This window comes from Phlebotomus papatasi, chromosome 2, assembly GCF_024763615.1.
Source record: "Phlebotomus papatasi isolate M1 chromosome 2, Ppap_2.1, whole genome shotgun sequence".
Classification (NCBI taxonomy): Eukaryota; Metazoa; Arthropoda; class Insecta; order Diptera; family Psychodidae; genus Phlebotomus; species Phlebotomus papatasi.
The window spans coordinates 83,479,189-83,505,112 of record NC_077223.1 but is presented as its reverse complement, the minus strand read 5'-3'; the positions used below and the strand labels follow the sequence as shown (position 1 = coordinate 83,505,112).

Here is a 25,924-nt window from a genome sequence, read left to right as displayed (position 1 = left end):
GTGATCCAGTTAACTAAACTATATCTGTGAATTTGAATTTTAAATTTTTACAATAAATTATTTTTAATTTATTGTAAAAAAAATGGCAACTATGGTATTCTGTACCTCGGATCGTCACAAATTTAATTAGATGTCTCACGGAAAATTGGTTTTATAAATGAAATCTGAGCTAATGCACTGCATTCTTGTGAGAGTAAAATGGTGAAAAGTTGCTAACAATTTTTAAAAATTCATTTGAATTGCTGCAACAATTTGGTAATAACCTGATGATCCAAAGAACACTGCCGATCGCTGGTACTCTGCCTTTATACCTGCTAAATTACGAGATTGAGTAATCCCCGAAGCTCATAAATCTTGCTTTGGATAAAATAAGTTTGGAGGGAAAGCTCTGCAGAAAATCCGAAAACGAAAACTGATTTTTTGTTTATTAGATTAAAATTTTGAAAAAAACGCATTCAAAATTGATAACTTCCGTAAGGAAAATATTCCTTGTTCCTTTCTCAATTTTTGAATATTTTAATAGGGGAATGTTGGCATGGTTCGCACAGAGTGAATCTTCAAACAACGCAAATTTTCTCTTTATTTGCAAAGATCTAGTTCATCATTTCTTAGCCATAAGATCGATAATTGTTAAGCTTCTGAAACGATATGAAAAATGGTAAGTCAGCTCTTTGCAAACCAAGAGAAAATTCGCATCGTTTGAAGGTTCACTCTGTGTGTACACATTCCACACATGCACACATTCCCCTACCTATCTAGAATAAAAATTTTAAGCCTCAATATATTTTATCTTGCAACATATCGAGTTTTGAAATTTTTGATTTATCATTTTTGCCCTAGGCCTCTTATGAATGGTATTTGAGATAACTATTCTTTGGTTTTCCTGCACTGAGAGAAATCCGGAAAAGTTAAAATTACATTCCGGAAATGTTAATTTTACCCTGCAGTATTGATCCGAAATCGGTGTAAATATTACCCTTTTTAGGTGTAGAGGGGGTTAAAGTTAACCTTTTTCATGTTAATTTTACCCTTAAAAAGGTGTAAAATTAACATTAAAAAATGTTGATATATTTTTACACATAAAAAGTGTTAGTTTTTTTTTCTCAGTGTGGTTATTGACAATTAGACTATTTTAAAATATTTAGCGGAATAATAGGATATTCATTATTTTTTCATTAAGTAGGGGAATGTGGGGTGGGGCTACTTTGAGCTGTTCGGCTACATTGATTTATGATTTTTTCACCTATTTCTAAATGAACTTGGTCTTTACAAATATTTTATTCAGATTCACAATTGTTTTGTCTACCCAAATTACATAATCTTAAAACCCAGTTTCCTTTAGCAAATGCGAAAAAATCGTATAACAATGTAGCTCCACAGCTCAAAGTGACCTCACCTTCCCCTACGATTCAAACAGTTTTCTGAAAAAATAAATGCATGTATTTATCCTTCCCTAGATTGTTATTATCTTTTAGTACATACATTTACTATTTATAAATAGACTCTGTTCAAAGCTATTAATTTACTATTAATGACCCAATTGTCTATATTGCAATTCTTGGTATTTTAATAGGGAACTGGAGGTGGACAGACTCTCGATGTCGTTCCTCAGTACAGTCCATTGCTTCAGCGTCGTCTCCTCGAAAGGGATCGTCAGGAGAGGGAAATGGATGATGAACAGGATGAAAGTCAACCACTAACTCAGAACGATACTCCGGTTCACAATCCGATGCAAATGATGGCAACTCGAGCGGTAAGTCTGCAATCTTTCCACCTCTTTTGAGTCAATCTTCCTCGTCTTTTATTTCAATTATACCATCGAAGCAATAATTTTGAAGGAGTATTCAATAAAAGATATCACATTAAGAACAATTGAAAGATTGTCAACCGTAAGCAAAAAAAAAAGATTAGATTACAATGGTAGTGTCTTCTGAAAATTACGGAATGTTTTCTTTTTGCAATTGGACATATTTTCTTAGTGGATAGTCCTTTTGTGTTTTACTACATTTGAAGTATTTTTTGTTTAAATGATTTTCTTTTTACAAAATGTTGCTAATTTGATACACTTGAAGAGGTGTTAAAAAGCAAATTACTTCTTTTCATTCACACTGTGCTTAGTACTTACAGCAGAGGACAATAGAGGTATCTCAGAAAGATAAAAGCAATTAAACATGTTTTTTTTTTAGAACATTTTGCATACATAATAATTTTTGTTCATCAATATATCCGAAGAAAAGAGTTTTAAATTGTGAAAATTACATTGATATTGATTTCTTGCAATCTTAATGGAAAGCAAAGAACAACTTGGCAGTTAATGCTTTTTGCGCTATGGATTTTTTTCGGTAAATGAATGAAATTGTTGAAGTGCTAACAAAATTTATCTGCGGAGGTTTTGACTATTTGGAGTGATTGCTAAAGAGAAATTCCCACAATTGGATTCATTTGATTCAAATAAAGCAACAGATTTCATTCTAATAAGATTTTCTTTTGTAAATAGCTCTTCGTGAGGAGAATAATTTATTTTTTGTGTATACATTTCTTTTTATTTCCACCGTTGATATATCTTTAAATAAACATTATATCTTGAAATGAAATTTAAAGAAAAAGAAAAGGTATCATTGAGAGCATTGAGAGTCTGAAGAAAATTTTAGAAAGCTGCTATATTTTTTGCATGAAGCTTTTAATAACCAGCCATTGAAACAAAATCAATAAGACTTTTGAGAAAAAGAAAGCAATTTGTAAAATATCTTCTCTCGGAATGTTGCTAATGCTTCGCTAACTTTCTTGCAAGATCCTTAGCACAAGAAATTATACATATTTTTTTTTTAAATATATCAAATATTTGCTAGAGGAGATAAAGATGAGACTGTAAAAGGCGCAATAAGCTTCAGCTTTTGCTTTTCTTCCCGCCGAAAAAAAAGAAAACAACAATTTTTACCACGGCATTTAAATAACCTTTCTTCCCCCCTTCGACCTCACCCGGAAGTTTGAGGTCAATCCCATCCTGATTTTTGTTTGGTTTTGAACTAACAAACCCATTTTAGGAGGTGGCCGAACTTCGGCGTCAAGTGGCTATGGAGCAGCCGCCAAATGTGAAGAACAAAGACAGACCAGAGACTGAAGTCCCAACAGAATTTGAGTGTTGTTTTTGTACGTCCAAGGTACTGTCTTTCGACTTTATTTCGCAAAACAAAAAAACAAAAAAACAAAAGCAAAACCAAAAAAAACCATTTTATGTTCCTTTTTTCTCTCTCTCGACAATCTCTTAAATTTTACACTTCTATAATTAATTAAATTTTCAATAAGTTCCACCTTACAAAAACTTTCTTGTTGCATCTCCTCATGATAAAATGTAGCACTTTCACTTTATGTGTCTCCACCAAAGTTTATTGTGCAAATTTGCCACGTGGACTCGTAATTACTTAATGTTGATGCTTATCTATGTTGCATGACACAGGCACGAATTGTATAACAACTAATAAATTGACTAAAAATGTTTGCATGCAACTCTTGCGATTTACCAAAATATTGGCACATTAAGCGGAAACTTGGTCGTTAATTTTACACGAAAACTCAAATTTGGCGAATTATTCTTTATGGAACTTTCCAAAATATTTTAAGATTAATTAACAAAGTTTTTGCAACAAAGTTCTTTGAACAATTTTTACAATTACTGCTTAGGGAACATATTGAATTGCGTGAGTGATATTTTCTACATAATTGGAAGATTTTAGGAAGTCCTTTGAAAGTATTTTCTTGACCTAGTAATTCTGAAAAGGCTATTTGTTAGGATGTCCTGACTACACGAAAAAAACATATTTTGTAAAATTGTTTGTAAATGTTTATGAATTCTTATTGGGGACTTACGAAATGCACACAAATCGTATAATCCACAAACGAGTTCGTAAAAGTTTGTACTTTTTCACATTGTTCGTAACATGATTATTAGACAGGCAATTTTTGTTCTTTTACAAACATTTGTTCGTACATTTTTGTTTGTCTGACAAAACTTTACGAACAAATGAGAACAATTAGGGTAAATGTGCCAAATTCCGGCCAGCTTGCAATTCCGGCCACCTTTTTTGTTCCTCGAATTTCCATGATTTTTTAGTTTTTACATACTCTAGAGATTATACAATGCAAAAGAATAACAAAAAATGTAGCTTTGAAAACGAGATGATGTGAAAGTGAAAGACATTGGAAGAATTCCCGAAGGGCAAGGAACTATGAGAATGAAGGTGGCCGAAATAGGGAACCAAAGCTCTGTCTATATTTTTATTCATTATAAAATGTATTAAGAACGATTTTAAAGTAAATAAAGACGAGAAACTGTCTACAAGGTTCTAAGCAACACTCCTAAAGTAGAAGGAATGAAAAAAATCAATTTCTATTAAAGATATTACATTTCAAACTTGAGACTTTGGCGCTTGCATGCAACTATGCCGAAATTTGGCACACTTACCCTATTTGTTAGGATATCCTGACTACGCGAAAAAAAATTGTGAAATTGTTTGTAAATGTTTAAGAATTTCTCTTGGGGACTCACGAAATGCTCATAAATCCTATAATCCACAAACAAGTTCGTAAAAGTTTGTACTTTTTCACATTGCTCGTAACATGATAATTAGACAGGCATTTTTTGTTCTTTTACAAACATTTGTTCCTACATTTTTGTTTGTCTCACAAAACTTTACGAATAAATGTTAACAATTATGTTAGTGATCATGTTACGAATAATGTTTGCAAAAATTACAAACAATTACGAACGTTTTAGTGAGTTATACGATTTACGAATATTTCGTGTGTCCCCAAAAAGGAATTCACAAACATTTACGAACAGTTTTACAAAATATTTTTTTGTATAATCATAGAGGAGCAAAACAAGTTTTATTTTATGGTTCTGGAGGAATGCCTATTCTAAGGGGAGGAATTTGAAATAATCCTGAAAATTGGTTTTTAAAGACTATTTTCCAAAACTGCACTGAAATGGAAATTTCAAATATTATTTATTAGGTGTGATTCCTTCATAATCACACCTATTATTTTATAATTACAGTGATATAGATTAGATTAATGTAATGTCGACGATTTTAAGGACCCTAGAACCCAGACCTCACGTTTGGTCCCTTATTTATTCCCAATTACCATTCTCAATTCCAATGCCATCCATAAGGGCTTTTGGGGCAATTCTAAGTTAAATTTTAATTTGTTAAGTTATGAAGTTGTAATTTGATGCTTTTTATAGCTTCGATGTAAGAGGAAGTAATACTTCAAAATAATGTGAGAAAAGGAAAACAAAAACCTTCCTGATAGTTTTTTTTTAATTCTAATAAACTAAACAAAAGTAAAGACGTTTCTAATTTTATAATCTCAGGATTTTTTCTAATCTTTATAATGAATAAGCCAAAAAGTTTAGGTATAAACTAGATATGGCTGAAGTTTCAACACTCGCATCTTAAGTTTATGTTGTAGAATTTTCTAGTTAAGTTATTTTATGAATGAAATTATATTAAGGGATTATTTAAATTAAGCGATTTTCATCAAAATTTAGTTATTATGAAGCTTCCCATGGTATCAAGCATAGGTACTTCCCCCTAAAGCATATGCTCTATGATTGGCTGCAACTTTTTGGTCAGTATAAAATTAAATTTGGTCAGTAAAAAATCAAACGTAGTCAGTTAAAAATAAAATATGGTCAGTAAAATATTAAATATGGTTGGTAAAAACCTTTAAAAATCGCTAAAAAATTAAATTTGGTCAGTAAAATGTCAAATTTGGTCAGTAAAAAAACAAAATTTGGTCAGTATAATTTAATTCAATTCAATTTTATTTCAATTAACTGCACTGCGCCTGTCGAGCGACTTCACAACCGGTCTCCCCAGGTAATCGGCAGAAACCACTGGTTCACAGACCATATAAGCCAAGTTACAAAAAAATACAAATTCCAGAGATATAAAAAAAGGAGCGCGGATAAAATAAAATTTGGTCAGTAAAAGATCAAATTCGATCGGAGAAAAGTCAAACTTGGTGTCGGTAGAAAGTTAAATTTGGTCAATAAAAAATAAAATTTGGTTAGTAAAAAATCAAATTTGGTCAGTGAAAAATCGAAATTGATCAATAAAATATGAAATTTGATCGGTAAAATATAAAAAATGGTCAGTACGAAATAAAGAACCTGTAGCCGAATTTTACAATATCAAATATGAGAATAAGATCTTCAAATGTGAGAATCCTATCCTCAAACTCACACTACTTACATTGATTTGAGAACGTTTTGTTCGAAAAATCGCATGCAACTTGCACAATGAGGTGCTCAGAGCAAAAGTGGACCGTTTTAATAGGGAATGGCATACAATGGAGACCACTTTTGCTCTAAGCGCCTCCAATGTGAGTTGAGTTTTAACTCAATGTGAGTGAAATTGTGTGAGTTTGAGCAAAAAAGTTTGAGTTTGGTAATTGAGTAAACTCAACATTTTCATCTTTCACATTTACTAAAAACAAATATTCTTTTTTTTGGAGTCTGACGGGGAACTTTATGCTCTCAATTCTTCCGCGTTCGTCAGAAGGGTATTCCTCTTTTCAAATTAAAAGAATCCGTTCTTTTAGAATTAAAAGAAGCTTTGGAGAAAAAACAGATTCTTTTAATTTGAAAAGAGGAATACCCTTCTGACGAACACCGGAAGAATTGAGAGCATAAAAACAAATATGTTCAAAAACATCTAAAATGATACTATTTATTATTTATTATGAATATTGCAATATGATTGAGCATCTTATTGTGCGATTTGCATGCGATTTTTCGAACAACGTTCTCAATCAATGTGAGTAGTGTAAGTTTGAGAATAGGGAAAACCGGAAGTCGTCGGGAAGAGATAATCACTCAGGGAAACACATCAACTATCATCAGAGCTTTCGGCTCGGTCTCCAAGCCTTCATCAGTGGTCAAGTCTTGCAATCTTTCTCTGAGACTCGTTCAGGGTTTTGGTCAGGATTACACCAGGGCATAAAAGGGAATGGGGGCACTTTTCTTACACTGTATTTTATAAATTTTTTGTATTACTTTGGCACAATTTTTGGATCTTTTTCTTCGTCTTCGTCAAGACGAAAAGATCAACAATAGATAACAACAATAGATAACAACATTGCAATCAACAATAGGGAAAACCGGAAGTCGTCGGGAAGAGATAATCACTCAGGGAAACACATCAACTATCATCAGAGCTTTCGGCTCGGTCTCCAAGCCTTCATCAGTGGTCAAGTCTTGCAATCTTTCTCTGAGACTCGTTCAGGGTTTTGGTCAGGATTACACCAGGGCATAAAAGGGAATGGGGGCACTTTTCTTACACTGTATTTTATAAATTTTTTGTATTACTTTGGCACAATTTTTGGATCTTTTTCTTCGTCTTCGTCAAGACGAAAATATCCAAAAATTGTGCCAAAGTAATACAAAAAATTTATAAAATACAGTGTAAGAAAAGTGCCCCCATTCCCTTTTATGCCCTGGTGTAATCCTGACCAAAACTCTGAACGAGTCTCAAAGAAAGATTGCAAGACTTGACCACTGATGAAGGCTTGGAGACCGAGCCGAAAGCTCTGAAGATAGTTGATGTGTTTCCCTGAGTGATTATCTCTTCCCGACGACTTCCGGTTTTCCCTATTGTTGATTGCAATTAACGTCGGCTTATACCCACAATTTGAGAATAGGATTCTCACATTTGAAAATCTCATTCTCATATTTGATATTGGAAAATTCGGCTACTGGTCAGTAAAAAATAAAATTTTCTGTGCTTCGGGAAGTTATCTGTATCGACTGTTGAGGCAAAAGGAAATCTTCCGTGCTTTGGGAAGTAATTTGTACCGCCTGTTGAGGCAAAGGGAAATTTTCTGTGCTTTGGAAAGTTATCAGTATCACCTGTTTAATTTTTGTACAAAATTTAGGAAAGACGAAATATGAAATACGAAATGATAAAATATGAAATGTACTAAAATACGAAGTTTCCGCAATACAAAATGTGTAATAATCCGGATATGCAAAGTTTTCACTATTATTGATTTCATTTTAGTTTCTTATTGACTAAATTATTATTCATTGATCATATTTAATTTTCCACTGATTAAATTTCACATTTTACTGATTTAAAAAAAATTACTGACCAAATTGACTTTTTACCGACCAAATTTGACTTTTCTCCGACCGAATTTTATTTTTTACTGACCAAATTTTTATTTTATACTTACCAAATTTTATTTATTACTGACCAAATTTCATTTTTTACCGATCAATTTTGATTTTTTACTGACCAAATTTTATTTTTTACTGACTAAATTTGATTTTCTACTGATCAAATTTGATTTTTTACTGACCAAATTTGACTTTTTACCGACCAAATTTAATTTTTTACTGATGTTTTTAAGTTTTTTACTGACCATATTCTATTTTTTACTGACCATATTTTATTTTTAACTGACCAAAAAGATTTTGCCTCTATTTTTAAGTCACCGGGAATTTTCTGATACAAAAAGTGTTCGATTTGTACCTAGGGAGTTTCGGGGCTAATAAATTGACAACTCCATCCCTGTATAAGGAAACAAAATAATGAATGTCCCGAAAACCTCGCTTGCGAGAAGGCCTAATTCCTCTATAGAATATTGTGCCAGCATTAGGAGATCGAAAGTGCCCATGCTTCATACGATCCCAAGCTTTGTAGACTAAATATTTTTTATGCTCATGAATAAATGTGACTTTTAAAAACTGTGCATTTTCCTCTGGTTTTTAAAATATAGATGCGATGAGTCACATTTTTATTGAGAAATATAGCAAAAAATGAGTCATTACGAAGCTTAGGATCGTACAAACCATTGAGGTTTCAGTTACAAATTTTCAGCATATGATGAAGATCGTTAAATGTTAAATAGCCCTTTCATCTTACTCTTAAGCTTAAGACTGTTAAGATCTAAATTTCCTTATTTAGGAGTTTTCATCTAAATGTTTTACAGGTTATGATACAAGACAATATTTGCTTGTTAGTCTCTTTTAAATTTTGAAATAGAGTTATTCACAATCCTTTTACGTTCACCGAAAGTGCAATTAGTTTTGAGTGATCAAAGGGATCAAAGGATTAAATATGAAAAGAAAGTCAAAGTGTGAAAAGCAATATCTGTAGATGCGATAATCCTTTGAAAAAAGGACCGACGAAGTATAACAAATACGGAAACAATTTCCTTTGCATGTGATATCGATTTTATTACATAGCTTTCAGAAGATTCAAAATTTGATTCCTCTTTGCATCCCTTAAGAGAGATGGTTTTACATATCAGTAAACATTACACATTGCCCCTAAATTCTTCACCCAAAGAGGTAAATAGAATAGATGATAAATCAAATTACAGAGAGGGAACTTTTGCAATAATCCTTGTTGGAATGTGTGTGCATAGATATGGATCATAAATTATTCGTGTACAGGTTTTGTGTCTCGAAATAATTAAGAACTCCCCAAGTGGAGGTGCCTGGTGTGATATCTATGTTGGTGTCTTTTTGCAAAATGTTTTTTGAGACAATTTGTGCTTCGTCCAGGAATTTCTCTGTTTATTTTGGTGGATGGAAAATCATGATGAAGAAGTGGCTAGGAAATATGAAATTAAATTTTAATTTATATATCTACAATGCATTTTCATGGAGTAAATTATAAGATAGGGAGAGAAAATGGAAATTATTCAAGATTAATAATTAACATCGCATATCATGTTTAACATGTGAAATTATTGCTATGTTGTCTGCTTTCTGTGGGGAAAATGGACGCAATATTTTTTGGGGGTTTTCAGAAGCATATCTCAAATGGTTTATATGCTTCTCCCTTTTGCCATGAAATTGCTGAGGATTTTCCCATGGAGGATACTTGAATGGAATGAAGGAAAGCTGTGAGAAATCTTTTTTAACAAAACACGCAATAACTTTGTGCATTTTCGGAGTGACTTCTTGGCAAAGAAAAAATATTGCAATTCATTTTATATAACATAATTCGCTCATTCTCCCTCTCCCCTATTTCAAAACTTTTGCTTCAAATTAAGCGATGTCAACATAACTGAAAAATAAAATTAGCAAATATAAAAAAGTAAATGCAATTACAGTGAAAAACATATTGTGTGCAAATTGTCACGACACAAAAAATTGGTTTAACTATTTGGTCTTTTTTTTAACTCCTCCTTTTTTTAATTTCTTTTACAACTTTTGTTTTTCTTCCCAAAACAATCCAATAAAGATAAAGTTGAACTACTTTTATTTATTTTCTTTTTTTTTTCATTTTTGCATATTTCATTGGTGATTTTGTATTTTTGCGCGGTGAGAGAAGAACTTTTCAGGTAAATTTTTTAGCAACAGAAAAAAAGAAGAGCAATTGATGTTGTACGTGATGAAAATGATGTTTTTTTTTGTCAAACTGGATAGCTTCACGTGCATTTTTTCTTGTTTACACCCATCAATGTTTGAATAAAAATTTCTGTGCTCATAATAGTTCTAAGAATTTCCTTTTATAAATAAATTGTTTTCTTTCTCCGGAGTTAATTAATTACAAAGGTGGAAAAGTTACTATACGAAGGTTCCACTGAAAAATTTATCACTTGTGGAAATAATACTGCAATCTTTTCTAAAGAATTTTCTTTATCTATTATTTTATTTTTCAAAAAATCTGTTATGTTCACTCAATTGGTGTTCTATTAGACTTTATAATTTAATTGTTTTGTTCTTTTTTAGTAATTTTAAGAAGCTGTTTTATCTCACAATCGGAATCCCTTTGCAGGGAACCGGAAACTGTCACGGTGAATGCATTCCACTGCGGAAAAAGAGTATATAAAAGAGAGATCGTCTTTAAAAAAAAAAGCTCATTCAACCTCACCTTGAAAGCTATCTAGGCGAAAAAGCTTTCGACAGCTTGTTTGAAAAGCTGCAGGAAAGCACAACCAAAGGATATGACCAAATCATGACCACAATCCCAAAGCCTTTCGCACTCTGCTCTAGCTTCGCTCTAGCCTAGAGCGAAGCCTATCACTGATTTGTGTCTTTAGCTCTAACTCTATTTTTCTCTTCTCAATCACACAAATGCCTCTTCAATACAAAAACAAAAACTTTTGATAACAGAGAAAATTTAGCTTCAAGATTCTTATGACACAAAAGTTAATTTCGAATTATCAGGTGAGTTTCTTATTTATGTTTTATTTGCTTATTTTTCTAATTTTCTTTATGATTTTTCATGTTTATTTTACAAGTCATTTTTGTATGATGTTTTATTGTGTTCAATTTTATCGTCAAATTGAAAGAAATACAAAATAATGTGCTTCAGTTTATTCACTAATTTACACATTACCCTTAATTGTTTTTAATTCACAATTTATTTCCTTTTATCCTCTGTTCTGTATGTTAATTTACCCGTGAATAATCAAATAAGTGCGCTTCTAAATCAGATATCGAGATACAACATCCAATTTATTTGCCTCCCGAATTAGGGTAATATCTATGCAGAAAATGTAAAATGCAAGAATGGAGAAAACTTTCAGTATAGTTTCATATGCAAATGCACGTTACAGTCAAATGTGCATTTGAAAATCAAATTCCGAATAAACCAATTTTACCATGAGAATTGCAAATGAAATCTCTAACCTACAAAATGTCCAAATTTATTAAGAAGTAAGGGAAGGCTCTCAGGTTTCGCATATACGGGGAAGTGGGGCACTTTTGAACGTGGGGCAGCTTTGAAAATGTGATTTTTCACCTATTTTTAAATATACTTTTGAACCTTATCGTGATGTAGGGTAAATGTCCTAATTCAAAACCATTAAGTTCATATTTTTCTGAAGAGAATTACATAAATTTGCTCCTTGACTCTTCTAGAATATTACTGCTTAGTGAAAATTCTTTAAATATTATTTGAATACTTCATAAATACAAGAAAAATACGCGAGCGTAAAATGCTTCTAATGGAAACATATTAATCCAAATGGAGACAAGGGAAACTTCCTAATTGGAGACAAACAGTGTAAGTGAAACCGTGACGAAAGGCTTCCAAATCCTTGTTGAGTTGCTCCTGAGTGCAGGATTTGTTCTTATATCTGGGCTTTTCGCCTTTTCCATCAATGTCATTTACACATTAGTAAATTTTTTTTTTAAAAAAGCCCTCTTTAAAAGATTTTGACGTTTCTGCCTATAAGGATAGGGGAAATTTCCTTTAAAAAGGCATTTTTTTAAAGAAATTTCTACTAGTGTGTAGACGCCATAAAACAATAAGAAAATCTCTCCAAAAATATGATATAATTTCCGGGGTTTCCTATTGAAGCATTTGCAGACACTTCAGAAAAACACTTCTTGTTCACGAAATAGGTAATTATTTCATTTGAAAACTTCACGTAGGGTGGAGTAACCACTTATCGCCACTTTTAGGAAAAAGTGAAATTAATTGTTTTATAACTTTTGACTCCTTATTATCAGATAACTCAAATGCGACACAAAGCTACTTAGATATATTGAGTCTAGATTCGTCAAAACAATTGTCCTACAATTTAATGCAGGAGTACCTAAAAACTTGTTTTTTATAAAAAATGCAAAAATAATCACTTCGTCGCCACTTTTTACCACTTTTCGCCACTTCTGTAACCACTTCTCGCCACCCACTTGGAAAAGTTCAAACTCGATTATTTTGAGCAATAATATGCAACAGCATTTCTTTTTCCTCATGATCACCTTATTATTACTCACATTAAATGATTTTTCTTCACTTTTATTTGAGAAATCAAATTATTAGACTATTGCAGAAAGTAAACAAAGTAGATTTGACAACTGAGAATCTATGAAGTGAAGTTAGCGTCGCCTATTGAAAAGATATGGCGACTGATGGTGAATCAATTTTAGAATATTACCACTTTCCGCCATGGCTCATTTTTACATAAAAATTATAGAAAATGAAATATTAACTAACTAAATACAAATTTTATGTATTCGCCGAATGTAATTAAATGTTCAATAGGCAAATTACTTATTCAAAAATTAAATTTTGTTCGATAAAAGTTTCATGACACTTACTATATTTGGTAAGAAATATTGGATTCAATGCACTTGCTTAAAATATTCCTCTAAAAAATGCTCAAACATTTAAATTCAAAACAAAAAATTAGTGTTTTCCGACTCTATACGTAGCAACAATAAAAATACAAGTAACTTTGCGGCTCATTTATTTCATAAATCGTGAAAAATAGCTATTTCAATATACGTGGAGAGAAGTAGGGCACTGATGAGAAGTGGTGATTCCACCCTATCTTTATTCGTTTTTCATACATATCGTTTTTCATTGGAAAATATGGTCGATCGATGAAAAATTCGATGGTGAAAAGGTACACTTTTAATTTTTCTGAGAAATTAACAAATTAAAATTTGTGAATATGAATGGATTTTCGCTTTATTTGGAGCAAAATTAACTAAATAATGGAACTGTGGTATAGAAAATATATAAATATAATAATTTAGTACTGTATTTATCATGAAAACAATGACGTTTCCATTTGAAATAGCGAAATATTTCCATTTAGAGCAGGTTTTGAATTAGATTAATTTACCCTAATTTAGCTACAAAACAGATTGAGAAGCTAAATTACATTATGATACGGCTCAATTCCATTTAAACAGAGGAAAAAATCCCAATTTCAAAACTGCCCCACATTCAAAGGTGTCCCACTTTCCCCTACTCATTCTTCTAACACTTTAATTTTTTCCCATATTCCTTTAATGCACTAAATCCCACACTTTTTGACAAAAAACTAAATCAGATTCATTAAAGGAATAGGGGAAAGTGCCTATGTTTGATACCATTGGCAGCTTCGTAATGACTACATTTTTCCTATGTTTCTCAATAAACGTAACTCTGCAATATATTATATTTTAAAAACTGGCCACTTTTCCATAGTTTTAAAAATATAGTTGCGATGAGTCACATATATATTGTGAAACATAGAAAATTTAGTCATTACGAAGCTTCCCATGGTATGAAGCATGGGTACTTTCCCCTATAGGAAAAATGTGAAGTGTACGAAGCCTGAAAGCCTATCTCTATTGGATTTTATTTATTTGTATAATTTCAAATTCTATATCATTTATCTTAATTTCCTGATAAATTGTAATTTATTGCAGTTCATCGAACCTAGTTGATCCAATTATTGCAGATTCCAGTGAAAATCCAATCCCAAAGGGATGCATTACAACATTAAGATTATCCAAATGAATTTAGCTTTTGCAGAAGCACAAACACACAAAATTACTTCATTATTCATGTAAAGATAGAATCAACTTTTATTGCTGTGAACATTCCAAAAGTATATATAGTATATTTTCCCTAGCTCGAGAGAAGCTTTAAGGGGTGGCTTTAATGAGTACACACAAGCCATGGTATATTAAAGATTTTCCTTTACAAGAGAAAAAACTTCCATATTTATGTGAGAATTTAATGCATAGAAACAAATCTACATTTTTCTGCAATTTAATGGGAGGAAAAAACAGCAAATACCAACGAGTTTGTAATTCCAAATTGCAGTTCTTTTGACATTTGTAATTGCACGTGATTTCTTATTTCTCAGCGTTAGGATTGTAAAAAAAACAGCACGAGAAAAATTCCTTCGCTTTTCACGAAATACAAAAAAAAAGTGGGGTGGAAAATCAAATTTCACTCTAAATGTGAAAAACCGCACAAATTCAACTGATTCCGGCAATTTGTGCACATTTTTCCCTCATTCCAACGAAGCACTTTGTTCTTATGTAGCACAGTAAATAAATGAGACTCCGGTTTTATCTCCTCCTCCAGTCATTGTCCGAGATTTCTGCGCTGAGAGACTATTGAAGTGATGAGCTTTCTACTTGTAATCAAACCACTGCACTGTACTGTATCGATTTTTTTATTGCATCGGAAGAAATTTTGGAATAACGTAATTTATATTGCAGTGATTATCAAATCATCAACATAACGTCGATCGAAAATATTTTAGCAAGGGGTAAATAAGTGGCTCTCAGAGTGAACTGTGAGCAGCGATCGGCAAAATTGTGCCAATCTGGAGATAAAAATCGATAGATTGATACTACAGTAGACTCTCGCTAATTAGGCTCTTTAAAGATCGGGCTACTTTTTAATTCGGACGTCAGTTAAATTTGAAAAAAAGTTTGTTGACATTTTTCAAGTTTGACTAACTATGATTATCGAATTAAGCAAATATGCCCAAATTTTCTATAGTTTGACTTAATTATGATGTGATTTTGCATTATTAAGAAGATTTAATGCAATTCACAATAAGTACGAGTATCTAAACTTAATATGAATACACAGATGAACAAAAAATCGTTACATTTCGAATAGTTTGACGTCCGAATTCTTTCAATTGCCCGAATTTGAGAGAGTCTACTGTATTTTGCCAAGAAATTGACAGATCGGCACAATTTGGCCAGAAATCGGCAAATCGTCACGATTTTAGTGAAGAATCGGCGGACTTATATGTCAGTTAGCTCTTAAGAAGTTTACTGCTCGTTTAAGCTCGTGTAACATTATAAATTTCCTACAGACAATTCCAGTGGTAAATTTTAATGTATTGTACTGGAAACACTAATCTTGGAAACTTATTTACGGCAAACCGGCACGAAATCGACACTCACAGATCGGCAGTCCAGTAAACCGTAATGACCATGTCACATGTAAGATTAATATTAAGATTAATACTTTCTGACCTACGAGAATGGCAAAAAAAGATAGCAATTGTTTTATCTTGCCTCTTTCTCGCATTTCCCCTCTGCGTACAAAGTTGGCAGCAATACAATCGCTCGAAAACTGACGGAATCACAGTTGGCATGCATGGAAAATTGCTCGAATTGCTTGTAATATGATTCAGAAAACAATTAATACGCACAGTAATATCTTACTCATCGCATTACTCCACTAGAGTGTACTCTTTCTTACACACGTGATTTTCCATTTGAAATTTTGCGTACTATAAACCTCTCTTTCCGGCTTTTCTTTATATTAATATTAATCTTATATGTGACACCACGATAGAATGTCGGACGATTTCTCGATTTTCGTAAAGAACCGAAAAAAATTATCGAATTCTGTAATCTATTAAAAACCTACGCATGAAAGGATCTGCGAATTAACCTAACTGAACGACTTTCTAAAATGAATGAATTTTCGATAAAATAAAGCTCTAATACAGACACGTTCAAATGCCATATTGCTCTACGATGATTCATAGCCGAAATGTGATCCTTTAAAAGTGTCTTGGCTAAAAGTTAAATAGCTTTATATTGTACGAAATGTAGTTAATGTTCGAAAACTTCAAACAGTATTTCAGGTTATATACTCAAATAAAAAACTATCAAAGAAGATATCCAGCGCTTATGAGGGGATTTAATAATGAGTTAGGAAAATTATTAGCATCGTTACTTTGATTAACCCCACAACAAAAGTGTAGACATAAACACACACATGTTGATGCCCGATGCACTTCGAAATACCGTTTTTCATCGATTTTCGAAATAGATCTTCGAGTGTCTTTTCTCTAGAGAAACTACCGGCTGTGAGTGTCCGGATTATATTTCATTTTTTTAACGACAATAACAATACCTTAAAATCTAAATAATATCATTACTAAATTTTTCTGCTTAATTTTAGATAAGTTTATTGATACACTTTTTAAAATTATCTGAAAGGATTATGCCAAATAGAATAATCAGTACAAAAAAAAGGCAATGCACACTTTTTTACAACGGCGATAAGGGTTGAAGATGAATTATGCAAATATATTTCAAGAAAATTCTCTAAAAGAAAGATATTTGCAATTTAAGCAGCTTTTCAGTAAAATAGTAGGTTAAATTGTCTCGAATTTTAATTACCGAGCATCAGAATATTAATCATACTCTGTGAATCTTTTTAACGAATAAATAGGATTAACAAATGTGTCAAACGTTTATGTAGGCATGTGTGTTCAGCAATGAAAATGAATTATCCTGTGATTATTTTGTTTAATACATGAAGTATAATAGCATAGAATTCTCTAATTATGTCTTTTTAAGCTTCTTTAAAACTTTTATTCTATTTCTACAAAAAAACCTTGTATTATATTTTCGAGACGTTGAACGAATTCAAAAAAATCCATCCGGATTACGAAGCGGATATCTGTCATTTTGTCTCCCAATCATCCGGATTACAAAGCGGGCACTGTATTATCTTTAATTTTGCTTTATAAGGTAAAGTCCCTCAAGTCGACCGGTTTTTCAATTCGACCGGTAGAGTTATTTATTCAATTTATTTATATTTGCACTAATAGGTGCATTAATAGGTCAATTATTCCATAAATAAATACGAATCTGTGACAATTTAATAGAAATTCACCATCAAACATTCAAATATTGACCACCGGTCGAGTTGAGGAACCGGTCAACTCGAGGGCACTTTACCTTACCACTATAAAAAGTCAAAATTAGATTTTATAAGTCTTGTTCGCTTATTTAGTAAAAAGGTCATTATAGACTTAAAAAAAAACACTATAAAGATCCTGGATTTTTAAGTCAGGTTCAGGACAACCTAAAATATTTCAAATTGATTTATTAGTGTAATAGAATGTGGTCGCAAAGTTTAAAGCAAAGTTTATTTGAAAAATATCAATTAGGTATTTACTTTTCGAATTTTATTAAATTGCCCTGATAATTTATTTGTGTAATATGAGCTTCAGACCTAAGGCTTAGCCATATAGCTTAACTTCTCTAATTTCTTATCTATCAATATTTTTTTGGAAAATTTTGACTAGAATCTTAAGATTAGAATCTTAAGGGCAAATGTTCTAATAGATTCGGAAATACAAAATAAAATTGGTTGCTATTTAGAATTTTAAGAACCTAGAGAATTGGGCTAAACCTCAAGTCTGAAACAGATTTAATGGATTAACCCTTTAACGATGAGACAGTTTTCGCTGTCCACCGAAAATCACCAATAAAAATGAAACCGATAAACAAAATTAGTAGCAGATCTCATATCTAGCCTTAGAAAATCCAACAGAGTCTGATTCGGTGTATTTTATAACTCTATGAGCGATTGGGACAAAAATAGCCCAAAAATTTAAATATTTTTTCTGACAATTATAACAAATAAAACATTTTCAATCTATTGAAAAATATTATGTTCTTTTCCAAAACAGGTTTTCTTAAAAAAAAATTGGAAGTATAAAAAATATTTAAAATCAATTTTTATTATGAGAATTTAAAGTTCGTCATTTTTTAAGCAAAAAAAATATTACTATATACAGTAGACTCTCGCTCAATCGGCTCTTTTTCAATCGGGTGAAAAATTTTGTTGACAATTTTCACGTTTAATTATGAAGCTAATTTGCTCAAATTCGCTGTAGTTCTTCCTATTTTATTGTGATTCTTTATAATTGAGCGCTTTTTGTGGAATTTACAAAGGCTTTGACGCCCAAATCTATCGATAAACTGGATGACATTTCGACCAAATGCCCATTTGAGAGAGAGTCTACTGTAGATAGCTGGAAACTTGCAAAAAATATCTTAGATTACTTGAACCTTCTACTTTGTAATTACGTATAAACATAATAAAAAATAACTTTAGGTAGTCAAGAAAAATTATTTTCTTTATGGGACACGGGTGTCCCAATCGTCATTAAAGGGTTAATAAATAATGCGCGCTCTATGATGCAAGTGCAGTAAAATAGGGCTAGTTTCACTTACATGTAGAGTATAGAGCTTTTTCTTTAGGGTTTAAGGGTGCTTAAACCCTAAAGATTACAAATTAAGTTACTTCCACATTTAGAAAAGCACTATAAATCTTCGTTCTTTCAGTTTGCCCATTATTTACTCCCAAAGGCGTAGACTACGTAGAAAATGGCCCATCACTGGCCAGCCCCAAGTACCTCCTCACCAGGAAAATCGATACACCCCCTCCTAGGCAACCCGTTTGTGTGTGTATGTGTGTCTGTTTCTGTGGCAGCAACTGATGCCAATTATTTGCGTGAACCGAAGAAATGACTGTGAGAGAAATTCCTCCTGCTCCAATTCGCGTGTTATCAAGCCGGCAAAAGTTTGTAGGGAAAAAAAGTGAAGAGAATCGCAGAGAGAAGAGCGAACAATTACGGCAAACTCTCCCCTATTCCCGCCCATTCTTGTCCATGAAAATGTTTTATTGCATCTCACCAGACACACAATAATTTATTGGCCAAAAGTATGTTTAAAGAGGTTGATTAATCAAATATTAACTCCCTTTCTCAGTGCTTTTTGATATAGAACGAGCTTTTGTGCTTTCATCTTTCCCCCTTTGTCATGGAGTGAAAATACATTTTTGGGCTATTTTTAGGAGACGTTCCTAAAAATATGTTGTTTTTGATAAGATATGCGAGAAATTTTCCAATCAATCTTGCGAAATTGCCGTATTTTTGTGCCCAGACAAAATTAATACCCCTTTCAAGCGAGCTTTAAGCATTTTCATACAAAAAGCACTTTACTGAATTAATTTCGGGCAATATGCTGGCGTATGAAATGCAAAAAAAAAAATCGGTCGAAATTATTCAATCAAGGAGATTGATTTTAATTGTTTAAATTAATTGTTTTAAATGAAATTGTTATCTAATATTGTATATTAAGCTAATAACTTTATTGTATATACTAAAATATTTGCCTCATAGTTTTAGATATTTATAATTTGTTTCAATTTCAATTTTGCACATCCTTTAACATGCTATTATTCTTAAAATTGGCTTTATTAGTATTACATAAATTAGCTAGCTTGATGCGAATTATTGACATCTTTTCACTGAAGGTATTGTTGCCAATATTATTTCGTCGGTTAGATCAGCCACTGCATTTGCAAAAAAAAAAATATAGATACAAAGTAAAGGCAGATACCACAGTTGCTGATACAATCCACGATTTGTATGCAATAATAATATATATTGTGCAGACAAATGAACAAATAAACTTTTCCCTCCTTTTATCAGCTCCCAGTCAAAACATTCATTTCCAAAATTAATCTAGGACGATAGCAAGTTAATATCTCTGCAATAAAATGGCAATAAACTGCTAATCTAATAACTTAACTGTTTGCCAAAGCAAATCGCTGGAAAAACAAGTCGATTTGAATTCCTTTTATGAGCTTTTCAAGAATTTGCTATTGTCCCTTGTGAATGTTGTTGTAATATTCTGATTTTTTTATTCTTCTTATAGGAGATCTCAAATAAATATTTGAGATCTCCTATTTTATATAGCGTTTAAGGTTATGTTACGGCTAATCTCAAAGTCAGATCGTATTTTTGACGAAAAAATTACAAAGGGTCTAAACTTAACTCTATATTTGAAACTAAATTTAAAGTCCAATTTAAACATTGTTTTTTTTTAAGAAATTACTCTTAAATAATTTAATATTTTCTTCGACATTTCCTAGAACCTCACTTGTCTTAAAGAATATTTTTCTCACGTTTAGGTTAGGGCAAATACTGGAAATATAGATACAGTGAAGATAAATTAACATAGTACATTAATAGTAGTACAATATAAAATTCTTTTATTTTGACATAGAATACAATCCTTCATTCAGTAAGTACAGTAGAGCCTCGCTATAGGCCATATTTGGTTCCAGATTTGACATAAATTGAGTATTTAGTATTTGTATTTAGTATTTGTATTTAGTATTTATATTGAGTATTTTAGTATTGAAATTGCTCGACGGCTTCCACTTTCTTTCCGATTGTGGTACTTGTCCTCGCTCTCTTCATTATGGATCACAATTATCACAACTACCACTGTTGTCCAAAGACAATGCAACTACTCAATAAAGTTTGCCAAAAATATTAAAATAATTATGACAACATTGTATGTCGCGTACTAAAAAAACATAACCTAACTTAAAATCAGTGTTTTGAAATCATCGATCGATAAATTGTGGACTACAGAGTGATGGCCTATACCGGGGTTCTACTGTAAAATGATTGGGGAAGTTTTAGGTTATGTTAGATATAACCTTAAAAATTTAAGACGTTTTTTATCTGGTAGAATTGTTAAAGTACATTTAAAAAAAATGATTTTTAATATTCTTACAACTCGAAAACTGATCCTATATAATGCTTCTAATTAATTAAATTATATTTTGTTTTTGTTTTTTTTTTGCTGATCGTTTTTAATTTCTTCCTGACTTTTTACTGCTCATTTTCTTTTTCCCTTTAAGAATTATGTAGAGGAATGCGCGTTATCTTTTCCGACAACTTAAGCTTCGAACAATTCGTTTTTTTATATTTTAAATAAATTTGACTCATAATAGTATTATATTTTAATAACTAGTCCAATGCCTCAAATTTTCAGGAAATAGCTATGTCTGAAATCTACTAAAAAAGAAAAAAAATTAAGTTGTCCCATGCTTGAGTCGTCAGATGGTACCACACTTTCCCCAATTTCCGAAATATTTCCAAGATATCTTGCTTTGTTCTTAGGCTTATAATTTAATTCACTAAGACTTAGAACATTAAGAGCATTATAAGATCAGTTTTTTTATAATATGAGATTATGTGTGACCTAACCTAAAAAAGAAATTTATTTCCTGATAGGACATTGATAAATTTTATGATATACGTGATATAGGGTAAATGTGTGGTATTTCGGGACACTTTTTAGAACTTTCAAGTATCAAACAGCTTAACGACTTCCCAAATAATTTTTTTCTTTGTTGATACAGATATTTATGTTCCTTATGCTATCCAGAATAAGATTCTTATCGAAAAATGTTGAAAAATCCATCATTTTTTACACAAAATAGCCAAAAATTTAAAGAAGTAAGAGTGGTATATTTCGGGACAGTTGGGTATTTCGGAACAGAAAAAAGTCGCTATAATGCAAATACATTTCACCGAGCCTGATTATTTACCTTTAAGTAGAAGTTCGAAAATTCACTCTTTCATAAAAATTTTGTTTAAATTTCACTTTTAAAGTGACTTAAATCGAAAAAAACTAAGCACTACTGTGTTGACATCTGCAAAATTGAACACACTGAATGTTTTGTTGAAAGTGAAATGTGAAACTCAAAATTCACGCGTATTTAACACTTTAAATTAAATAAAATTTCAGAAGTTTTATGTTTATCTGATACGTAAAGAACTTAATATTTCATATAGAACTTAAAAATAATTAGAAAACAAATATTTATAGGATTTTTGATGTGTCCCAATATACCCATATTATGTCCCGAAAAGCACCTTGTCCAGACCACACGTTACCCTACTATGAATTTTTCCACCACGAATTAAAACACTTCAGAAATACAAATGGCCAGCACCCGTTTTATTCCTGAGATAGAATTAGAAAATTTATTATTATATATGTATATTTCTGTGCCGGACTTTTATTGCTATTTTGTACATTGTTTAGTTTAAGGTAACTGTACCAACTTTTGGCAAAGTTTCATGCAAGTTTCAAAGTATTAGGTTTGAAATGTAAGATTTTTAAAATAAATTGATTTTTTGTTATTCCTTTTTAAGGAGTATTGCTTGTAGATAATTTATCGCCTCTGTTTTCTCTAAAAATCATTCCTAATACATTTTAAAATGATTAAAAATATACACGCAGAGAAATTCCCAAGTATCCAGATTCAATCCCCATGGGATTGTTTCAATCCCACGATTTTTATCTCAAAAATATCCTAAAATTTCTTGAATCCAGGAGAAATGGGATTGAATTTTATAAACAATGTGATTGATTTTATCCCATAATGTGATTGATTTTTAGAAATCCACATTTTAGGAACAAATGGGATTGTTTTCATCGCATTTTGAGATGGAATTTTAGAAACCAGTGCGATTGAATTTATCCCATAATGTTATTGAACCTATCCCACAATGTGTTTGTTTTTATCGCATTTTGGGATTGTTTTTATCGCATTATTGGATTGCTTTTATCCCACAATGTGATTGAATCTATCCCACAATGCGATTGTTTTTATCGCACTTTGGGTTACTTTTTATCGCATTATAGGATTGAATCTATTCCACAATGTGTTTGTTTTTATCGCATTATGGGATTGTTTTTATCGCAAAAATGGGATAAAATCAATCACAATATGCTCTAAAAGTCAATCACAAAATGGGAATAAATTCAATCGCAAAATGGTATTGGATCCCTTTCAATCCCAAAATTATCCCATTTTGCGATTGAATCTAGAGCATAATTTCTCTGCGTGTAGACATAGCTTTGGCGGCTTTGGGTGATATTTCGGCCACATTATCCTCATAGTTCCTTGCCCTTCCGGAATTCTTCCAAAGTCTTTTTCACATTATCTCGTTCGTCAAAGAAGCATTTTTTTTGCATTGTATAATCTCTAGCTAGCGTAAAACTAAAAATCGTCGCAAATTTGAGGAACAAAGAAATGGTCGAAATTGTAAGCTAACCGAAATTTGGTACAGTTACCCTACAATTTTTCTATTCGATTTAAAATGTGTATGAGAAATATGTTCCTTGCTTCAATTATTTGCACCGAGCGGTACTCGAACTCACAACTGTGACAGTCGAGTCGGGAGTCACACTGCCCAAGAGTCCAACGCTCTTACCAATTGCACTACCCAGCGACCACAGTTAGCTGAAAAAGGCAGCGTTTGCAGCATATTTTTGGGGAAAGTGCCCATGCTTTGAACGGCTCCAAGCTTTATAATGACTTATTTTTCCCTATGTTTCTGAATAAATATAATTCCGCAATATATTTTAAAAACTGGGCACTTTCCCCCAGTTTTCAAAATATGTATGAGATGAGTCATATTTCTTGAAAAACATACGTAAAATTTAGTTATTGTAAAGCTTGGGATCGTATAAAGCATGGGCACTTTCCCCTATGCTGACCAATCATCAGTTCTCGAACAAAAAGTGCTAACCAAATATATGGAAATGGCACCGCCTTGCGAGTGTCGTTTTAAGGTTAGCAGAATTCAGCTGAAAAATCATCTAAAAAAAAATCGAAAATCGTTTTCGTGTTTTTGACGTTACGCTTAACTTTATCGTATATTGCAAACTATCTACTTTGTTAATAGAGAAAAGAGCTAGACCTACAAAAGGTTAAACTCTTTAAGAATTGGCCGAGAAACATTGATCAATAAATATTAAAATATTTCAATCGTTTTCCAACATCATTCATATTCTCTTGAGCAAACAAAATAATCTAATAATACATATTTCAATTATTGATTTACATATTACAATAATTTTATGCATATCAGAAATGGAAATTCGATGGTACTTGCTCACAAGTTAATTATAAAATATAGTTTAAGCCTTAATAATTGATTCAGCAATTATCTATTGATACGTCATTTATTCAGATAAGTAATAATTCACTTTGAATTCTACCACAACGCAATGATTCATTCAAGCTCTAGCTATAATGGCCTTATCTTAGTAGATTTAAAGCATATGGGATATAGATCTACTAGTGATATTTATTGGATTACATTTGCATTGCTTTCACTAATCCTCTTGAGCGATTGATTTGGAGTAGGTGTGTTCATGGCCAGTAATCCGCCGCTGTTAGAACAATATACAGTCAGCCAAATGCAATTCATTGTTTTATAAGAGAACGATAACGAGAGAAAACTTGTATACTTTTCACATATACGCCCGGGAAATCCATTATCTTTTTTATATCCTGGGACTGCAAAATGAATTTTCACTCCATGTTAGATTGAACGCATGTATGTTAGCAAACTTTCCCATATGTCTTGACTTCTTTTTATTTTTCGTTTTTGCTAAACTCTGCCATTGAAAAACCGTGTGTCCTTTTGTATGTCCTGTTGCTAAACCAAATGGAAAATGTTTGGAGTAATTTATTCAATTGATTTGAAATGCTTTTTGTTTCCTCTATTTTTTCCGGAAAAATAAAATAAAATGACGTTGATCGGCCATTTTGAAACTGAATAGGATTTTCGTGATTTCATCGATGCTGAGGGCCTTATGCCACTGCCAACGTCAGATTTCAACTTCCCCGTGTCGCTGGAGATGAAATCCCTCAATAGTCGCCAGAATGGGGCTGCCCTGGCACTCCAGGGTGGTCCAGCCTCCTCCTTCAGCACCGTTACGCTTCCCCTAGAGACCCCACTCAAGTCCTATGGCACTCCCACGGCCACGTCCATGGGTGCAGCAGCCAATGGGGATCTGGCGAGTGTTGACAGCTCAGACACATACGCCAGCTGTCAGACACATCCTTTTCACTCTCAGGGAGATCTTACGGCAGACATGTTGGATGCCGTATGTGATTTTGATCTGGAGACCAATAATCTCTATATCAATCCACTGGAGGCGAGACCTCAGGTGAAGAAATCAGCTTCTGGAGATACAGCACTCAGGAACTTGGGCGCCAGCCCCATCGAGGAGGACTTTCAGACCCTCCAGGCCTTTGAAGCACCAGAACGGGGCAGTAGAGCTAGTCTCAGTGAGGCTCAGTGCGTGCCAAAGCATCGGAAAACGCGCTTTCAGCAGCAGAGCATGAAGTCTCGGACACGATTTGAGGATACCAAAGTGTCCCAGGAGAGCCTCAATGAGGGCGGAAAGAAGAATCGCAGAGCTTCCTTTATGCCCGCTAAGAGTCTCGCATCGGCTACCAAATTGATCAATCAGCATCTCTTTGGCATCCAGGCGAGTCCGAAATCAAAGGGCGAGGCTAAGCTATCCACTTCGATTGATTCCATCGATTCATCACCTCAACAGGAACACCATCGGCGATCCAAGTCCATTCTCAAGAACAAAACGGACGCAGTGAAAGCCATGGCCGATCCGGAGAGTGAACGTCTACTGTCGGACAATATGTCAGGATCGGGAGTGTCAGACAATGGAACTGTAAGGTTTTCGGACTGAGATGGGGAACAATGATTGATCCTC

General features: G+C 32.5%; 1 protein-coding gene across 6 annotated transcripts in view; it reads left to right on the top strand.

Moving 5' to 3' along the window:
* Nucleotides 1-25,924, top strand: part of LOC129804718 (potassium voltage-gated channel protein Shab) — a 137,753-nt gene that overhangs the window by 105,394 nt on the left and 6,435 nt on the right. For 3 of the 6 annotated variants that reach the window (XM_055852269.1, XM_055852267.1, XM_055852268.1), the window contains 4 exons: nt 1,574-1,753; nt 2,119-2,142; nt 3,045-3,161; nt 24,968-25,882. In XM_055852269.1, coding sequence (XP_055708244.1) covers nt 1,574-1,753; nt 2,119-2,142; nt 3,045-3,161; nt 24,968-25,882 — 1,236 coding nt within the window. The remainder of the gene's footprint in view (nt 1-1,573; nt 1,754-2,118; nt 2,143-3,044; nt 3,162-24,967; nt 25,883-25,924) is intronic. The other 3 variants (XM_055852271.1, XM_055852270.1, XM_055852273.1) reach the window with 2 other exon arrangements.